Source organism: Folsomia candida, unplaced genomic scaffold, assembly GCF_002217175.1.
Source record: "Folsomia candida strain VU population unplaced genomic scaffold, ASM221717v1 Fcan01_Sc025, whole genome shotgun sequence".
NCBI lineage: Eukaryota > Metazoa > Arthropoda > Collembola > Entomobryomorpha > Isotomidae > Folsomia > Folsomia candida.
In genome coordinates this window covers 2,043,142-2,050,431 of record NW_019091217.1, presented here as the reverse complement: position 1 = coordinate 2,050,431, position 7,290 = coordinate 2,043,142, and the positions used below count along the sequence as shown (strand labels likewise).

The window sequence follows — 7,290 nt, the reverse complement described above, 5'->3', positions numbered from 1 at the left end:
ATGAAATTGCTGCAGATCAGGGGTAAGATTGGGATTGGAGAAAGTTTGTAGTCTCAAATTCCCGTCTCATTTTCCAATTCCAACACGAAGAAAAAGAGAGACCCGTGACTGGGGGAAGTTGGTCTTTGGTGGTGATGTGGAACTTGACGGCCCAACTTCAAACTCGTCAATCCTGAAATAAATCTTCGTGGTCACGTCAATTCACACAGTTCGCCCAGTTCCAGTTTGTTTCATCCTTGTCGTCGCAAATCTGGAACTCGCCCGGTAAGAACATATCATTTTACTTATCGTCGATATCATCCCCTAATTAATCCTTATTTTATCTCTCCACTTTTGTGTGACTCTAGTTAAAAAATAGTTAAAAGAATGCCAGCTGGTTTTGTTGTTAAAAATCAGCTACAGGTTTTCACTTTCTACTGGTTGTTTTTTGTACTCTACAAAAAAAATAATTGCTACCCGCTGCATTACTGAGTAAATATGAGTAATTGAGTTTGGTCTGTTATAAATTCCAGTTGTGCTCACATATCCGCGTTCTTCTTTACTATACTTATAAAAAATGAAGTCGCGGTGGTCGAGTAGTGCTGAAGTTTGGCTTCACTTGAGCCTGATGTTGGCCTTATCCGCCTACACGGGATCCTCCCTCATGTTCCAACTCCAGCCAAATGCACAAAAATGCTTGCGAGAGGAGGTCCACAAGGACGTGTTGGTCTCGGGAGACTATGAGATTTCTGAAGTGGCTGGACAAGTGGTGGATCTTCATGTACGTAATATCCGCTCGTAATAGTTCACCATATCATTAGATTACAATTAACAATGTGGTGTACAACTATAGGTGGTGGACTCCAAAGGAGGATTTCTAGGCAAGCACATTTACACTTTCACATTTACTTACGTATATTTAGTTTATCTCAACAAGACGTGTTATCGTGATACATTTTGGCCTTGTCCGTTTGCGGAACCTTATTAAAAATAAAATTGTATGAATTAATGTTTGCAGCGAAAAAAGACCATGCCGAAAAAGGGAGATTTACTTTCACGACAGACGAGTATGAAGTTTACGAGATTTGTTTCATCTCCAAAGTCCCACACGGTATGGTGCATACCAAAATCTTTTCAATTATTTTGAACTTCATCCTTCATGAAGGTTAATTTTCTATTTCAGGCCAACACGGTTTTCCACAGGAGGTTTATCTCAGCACGAAACACGGAGTTGAAGCAAAGAATTACGAAGGGGTTCGAACAAAATTTTGATAATAAATTGTTCGATTAAAGATATGTGAGAAATATAAAATTTCAATGTATCTTTCCAGTTTGACGAAGCCGCAAAGTTGAAGCCATTGGAACTGGAGTTGAAACGCTTGGAGGATTTGTCGCAGTCCATCGTCGAGGATTTTGGCTATATGAAAGCTCGGGAGGAGGAGATGCGTGATACAAACGAGTCCACCAACTCTCGAGTCCTCTACTTTTCCATATTTTCCATGCTCTGTCTCTTAGGTTTGGCGACTTGGCAGGTGCTCTATCTCAGACAGTATTTCAAACAGAAGAAGCTCATCGAGTGAAGACGTTTTACTCAATTAATCCAAGTCCAGCTGTCCTGATAGAAAAATCTGTTTTTTATATATGTGTGTGTAACCTTTATCAATCAGCATTTATCCCAAAAACAAAGAGTACTTTTGTCATGATAATAAGGATATTGAATTTCTAAGCATTTTACAGTCCAAAGGAAAAACAAAATTATTGTATGAAAGTTAACCGTTTGTATAATTATATTATTATTTACCTTAGTGTGAGATTCGTGTGTGTGGTGTGTGTGAATAAATTTGTGAGAGAAAGGCTGTTTGTTTGTGTAGAGATAAAGAGCTGCGTTTCTTTATTCACTTACTCGCAGCATACATAGTTCGATCTTTTATAATATTATCACTCGCGTATAGATTTATTTGGCATTATCACAATCACAACCTTTAACAACAGGTTAGTTTTAAATTAAGTATGGGTATTATTTAAAATGAACTGATGAGTTTTCGTTCGTTCGTTATTATTAGTATTGCGTCACTTGGGAATGTGTATACTCTGTTTGTTCTATTGGTTCTTTCTATTTCACATTCTGACCTGTTCTTCAACAAACGCGTGTTAGCTAATGATAACATGATACTCATGATAGATAAATGACTAGTCGACCCGCGTCTACATAAAACATTTACCATTTGCTGTCATTCAAACTTTACGTATCATATCTACTTTAAATAATAATATACCTATAAGAAGGAATTGGAGGAGGAGGACGACGACGAGGCTGCTACTTGCGGAAACACTAACGTTTTTGACGTCATGTAGGAAATATCTGGAATCTTTTGGATAATTTGTTGAGCTTCAATGCTGAGCGGTTTGCCGTTCGGAACTACCACAGGATTGTCTGGAAAGGAAAGAGGCAAAAATTGGATTACTATACTTGAGTTGAGTGAGTAGTACAATTGATTGATACAATTGATTCATTTTGAGTAATACTCATGCTGCCATGCACTAAATACCACAACAGTCAGGAGAACTATGTAGGTAAAATTGAGCATACAATTTTGCATAGTTCTCTTGCTTTTGTACTATCAACTATTGTTTAATAAGAAACGTCAACAATATTAAATACGATTCATTTTCTTACAATTTGTGTAAATGCTAGTGCAGTAATCATCCCATAGAAGTGCTGCATGTATGCACACAGAAATTACCGTAAAAATTCAACCAGTATTCATTCACAAAACACATTCTTCCCTTGGACCATAATAATGATACAACAATAAATTGTAACAATTATTGATTGTCCAAATTCTCACCTTCTCTTGACGAAGAGGAATTTCTTCGTTCCGGTGACTCGGTCATCTTGACCACTTGGGGCTGAAGGAGTGGCGTTTCCACCATGCTAGCTGCAAAACGGGGAACTTCAATTGCACCCCATTTCTCAGTATACACCTATCAAAAACACACACAAATCATACATAGATATTTATTTTTTACACACTTGTACACGTGTAGGTGATGTTTTGCATTGGTGCTAAAACTTACGATTGTGCTCGTATCGATTTTAAGGCTGCCATACAATTTCTGTTGACAAGAGCTGTTGACCCATTTATGCAGAAGGGATCGACTATCTTCGAAATCAATAGTGTGTCCCCAACAGTAGTCCTTCGTGTCGGACAGCTCTTTCTCAATCAGGATAAAGGGTTGCTCCATTTTTGATGGTTGTGGGGGTTTAGTACGATCAACATCGTCTTGTTCTACTACTTCTTCTTCTTCTTCGTCAGGGCTGGGTTTTGGAATGACGGTTCTAATCAAGGCATCGAACTTAGATTCTAATGCAGCAGTGAAATCTGCAGAAGACCGAGGACTCATCAAGTTGGTATGGTATGCTGCTGACGTTGTGAAAGGCATGTCTGTGAAATTAGCAAAATCCTCCGAGTCAACACTACTCATCCTTATTACTCCAGAGTCTGGGGGGTGATGGTTGTTGGAAGGTTTTGTAGGTGAAGAACTATCCGCCACCATTGTTGCAGCTTCACTAGATTGGAAACTGTTGCTAGAAAAGTCTCCAAAATCGTCGTCGTCTCCTTCCTCTTCTTCGACATCTGCCGTCATCGTTGTTGTTTCCTGAAGGGAGTGGGAACCAATGTAGGAAGTTTTCATAGACGGCGACATACCACTATCTTCCTCCACAGTTGAAGCGGACTCCATATTGTCACAAGCTTGAAATGCTGCAAAATCGTCAAATCCTCCTCCATCCTCCTCCTCTTGTTGTGATAATGTTTTCGGCTCAATGTGCTCTTCTAGTGATATACCAGCACCTGATACGGCAAAGTCTTGAAACACGTCTCCGTCACGGCTGGAGTCCTTCTCACTGCACTTTGAGTTATCACTAGCAGCTTTATCTGCAATATGTTCTTCAACTGCCGATGGTATGTCGCTACTACTACCACTACTATTGCGTTCCTCCTCCTCCTCTTCAAAATTGTCACCAACTCCCACAGCACTTTGTAATTGTTCAGATTTCGTGATTACTCCGTCCGTGTGTGGTGCTGATGACGGGTCAATTTTACTAGCGGTAATACTAACCACGTCCTCGTTTAGACAATCTTCAAAGTCGTCGTCGTCATCGACACTTGCGTTTTCATTAGCAGATCCCTCGTTGCTGTAGACATGGCCATTCGAAATACTGTTCTTGGTGGAGACCAGGTCGTGGTCGTCCTCTCCTATTATATGTCCATTTTCTTCAAACCTCTCTGCCAAAGAGGACTCTGTCCTGTTCTTTTTTGGAGATTTTCTCGGCGTGGATAACGGTGAAGGCTCACCTGCAGTACAAACAACAATTATAAGGACAGTTTACTCAATGAATATTGTGTCGTTACGGTACCACTGGTCAAGAGGTCTAATTTCAGGCCTGCTGGAGTTCGAAATTCTTCGCTGTCTTCCTCTTCCGATGTTGAATCGAGTGGGGGAGGCTCTTGGGAGCTGATTGACGGAAATGACGACATTCCAAATAGATCGTCCACCCCACCAAGAGGATAAAATTTAAGTTTGGGATACGCTTTTATCTATCCTCACCATTTAATTTGTAATCAAAAAGTTATACAGCCTAGTGTACTTGTTAATTTGAAATTATGGAGAACGTTAGTTGGTAGTTCCTCCTTCGTAATTCTAATAAAATATCTCTTAATACGTTTTTGCGCACTTCATTACTTTATAATTTCGTTGTACTTTTATAAAATAAATTGGGTATTTTTGTGAATTTTGTGTGCACTAGACACAATTAATAGAATTTGGAATGGATAAAGACAAAGTAACCTGATCCCGCTTGTTCTACTTGGTGGCATACGAATAAGAATTTCGAGCTGAAATTACCAATTTAATGAAGGAATTAAATATTAACTTGATTGCACATAAATTAAATTGGAATTAAAATAAATAAGTAAAATGTATTAATTTTTAACAGTGTGGTAAAGTAGAACAATGAACAACTCAAACACCTGCTCAAGCTGATTCCCTTCACCTGGATGATGATGAGCCCAATTATGCTACACACTTTCACTCTCCTTCGCACCACACACTCCTTTTCGTATAATAATGCAATTTTTGAGTAGTCAGTGCAGAATTATGATAAGTGTAATATGCAAATTGAATCATATCATGCACTTCACATTATTTCGTAGGGTTTCATTTTCTGCATTCTCCGGACTAACCGAATTCTCAACTTTCCCAATCCGACCCAACCCCCAAACCCAGCAACGTGTTCTCGTTGCCACCACAAACGATCTCCTCCTAAGCTTGTACAACACTTGCATTTTGTGAATCTTGTTTGCGAGTCGGGTGGGGGTGTGGTTAAATCAAAAGGTAAAATGGCGGCCTGCCTCTGCCTCGGACCCACCGGGTCTGGGAAAACCCTGCTCCTCAAGCGCCTGCAGTCCACCTCGGTCAACGAGGGGACCTCCACCGTCGAAACCGTAGGCTCCAACATCATCCGTGTCCCCAAAAAACCCGTGGCGGAGGGGTCCGGTGCGACGTCTTCCTCCTCTCGGGGTGGTGAGGACAAGGACTTTCTCTCCATCCAAGAAATTGGAGGCGCCATGGCCCCCCTCTGGCCCTCATATTTTGCTCCAGACAAACTCGTATGACACATTAGCTTACCTGTGTAATTATTAACTATTGAGCAGTAATGACTATCCTGTCGCAGATTATGTACGTCATCGACTCCTCCAACCTTTTCCAAGTGTCCATTTCAACCGTTCTCCTCATGGAATTGTTGGTATGTATCAAAGAATTTCGCTTGTTCTTGTGACCAACTTGATAATTATTTAACCTTCCAGTCGCACGAGAAGCTAGTGGGGGCCAAGGTGCTCATCCTCCTTACCAAAATGGACCTCACAAATCGGAAGAACCTCAACTACCTCAAGTTCATGATGAGGCTGGACACCATTCTGGCGCAGAGTGGTAGGCGCGTGTCGCTCCTGGAAGTGAGCGCAACGACGGGCGATGGGCTGGAGGACGTGCGAAGATGGCTCTTACTCAACTGGCCCAGAGTCAAGAAAGCGGCCAACACTATCAAGGCCGCGGCGAGAAGTGACAATGGCTGAAGAGATGCACCACGGATGGATTACGTAATACTTGGGTATTGAATTGGAATAGTTGTCAAGTTGTTAAAATTGGGGTTCTACATATTTCACAAAAGTACAGATTTATTCACAATTTTGTCATAAAAGCGACCTGATTACAGTGTAAATCCATCCAACACTTCATCGTCACAAGGGTTGGTAGGGATTTTTGTGCTTGTGGGTATACTCATTCTCGCCCACGACTTTAAGAGTGGTTGACAAGCAGCGTAAGAAACATAGATTGAGACCAGAGTGACCAGGATGCAGCCAATCCAGAGGATGACCGAGGAAAGATCTCTGGACGGATCTTGAGATGATGGCAACGCTCTAAAAAAAATTGCATCACGGTCGGTGCGGCGTGAAGCACTTTTTTCTTTGGCGCCGGCATCGTCGTCGCGGTGATCTCCACAGGCGCAGGTTTGCTGATGACGAGGGGGGACTGGCTGGGAGGGAGGAGCCTCCAAGTTATCTACACAGCGAGGTTCGCATCCTGTTTGCCACCCAGCCTGGTCCCGATCTCTGAATATATTTAATATTAGTTAGCATCCTCCGGAAGCACGCTATAGGCGCGAGTTATTTACATCGTTCAAGATTTAACGTTTTGATTTCTACCTCATCCGTAACGTCTGCCAGAGGAGAAGGCGGTATAGGAAACTTTTATCACTTTCACCACCATCACCATTTGACGACATCTTTATACAATCACACTATTTGACGTACGAAGCAGCGTTATCAGAAATTAGGGTGCGAGACGGACTTCAAGATTATTTGATACTTTATGTCAAGTAATTGTGTCCATTGCCAATTATCATCACGATTGATTTCATTCATCTTCAAGTAATTTTTGATAAACCAAGAAACTTGTAACTTTCTCCAGGATACCATGCACACTGATAGCTTAAATAAGCAATTATTTGTAACAAATTTCCAGAAGTGATAATAAACGAAAACCTTGCAAATTGCTATATGTACATATACACTCGAACTTATGACATGACAGGATGAGTCCTTAGCCGAATAAAGTCATCACATAAGCATACATTGTAGTTAATTTGATCCATAACTATGAGTGCACACTACTGCACACGCATATTTACTTACCTGTGTGTAGGGAAGTATGTAGGAGGAAGATGAGATGCAGTATGAAATGTTGTTC

The 7,290-nt window shown here is 41.1% G+C and overlaps 3 protein-coding genes across 5 annotated transcripts; 2 read left to right on the top strand and 1 right to left on the bottom strand.

Moving 5' to 3' along the window:
* The first annotated feature begins 119 nt into the window (after window positions 1-119).
* On the top strand, window positions 120-1,849 carry LOC110859219 (transmembrane emp24 domain-containing protein bai). The gene is made up of 6 exons (XM_022108105.2): window positions 120-264; window positions 513-760; window positions 833-860; window positions 998-1,090; window positions 1,163-1,233; window positions 1,311-1,849. Exons 2-6 carry the CDS (start codon window positions 557-559, stop codon window positions 1,557-1,559), a joined length of 645 nt encoding a protein of 214 aa, XP_021963797.1. The 5' UTR covers window positions 120-264; window positions 513-556; the 3' UTR covers window positions 1,560-1,849.
* On the bottom strand, window positions 1,630-5,157 carry LOC110859218. Of its 3 annotated transcripts, none has more exons than XM_035859395.1 (6): window positions 5,013-5,157; window positions 4,400-4,877; window positions 3,058-4,337; window positions 2,829-2,964; window positions 2,657-2,698; window positions 1,630-2,413 (listed from the first exon to the last, which is right to left on the bottom strand). In XM_035859395.1, exons 2-6 carry the CDS (start codon window positions 4,518-4,520, stop codon window positions 2,256-2,258), a joined length of 1,737 nt encoding a protein of 578 aa, XP_035715288.1. In that variant the 5' UTR covers window positions 4,521-4,877; window positions 5,013-5,157; the 3' UTR covers window positions 1,630-2,255. The 3 variants fall into 3 exon arrangements, with proteins under 3 accessions (XP_035715288.1, XP_035715289.1, XP_035715290.1); XM_035859396.1 differs by having other exon boundaries at window positions 1,630-2,184; window positions 2,256-2,413; window positions 4,400-5,054; XM_035859397.1 differs by lacking the exon at window positions 2,657-2,698 and having other exon boundaries at window positions 4,400-5,054.
* Window positions 5,158-5,256: 99 nt separating this feature from the next.
* LOC110859390 (ADP-ribosylation factor-like protein 16) lies at window positions 5,257-7,111 on the top strand. Its single transcript, XM_022108338.2, has 3 exons — window positions 5,257-5,651; window positions 5,717-5,788; window positions 5,850-7,111. The coding sequence occupies exons 1-3, from the start codon at window positions 5,382-5,384 to the stop codon at window positions 6,114-6,116; spliced, it is 609 nt and encodes a 202-aa protein (XP_021964030.1). The 5' UTR covers window positions 5,257-5,381; the 3' UTR covers window positions 6,117-7,111.
* The last annotated feature ends 179 nt before the right edge of the window (window positions 7,112-7,290 follow it).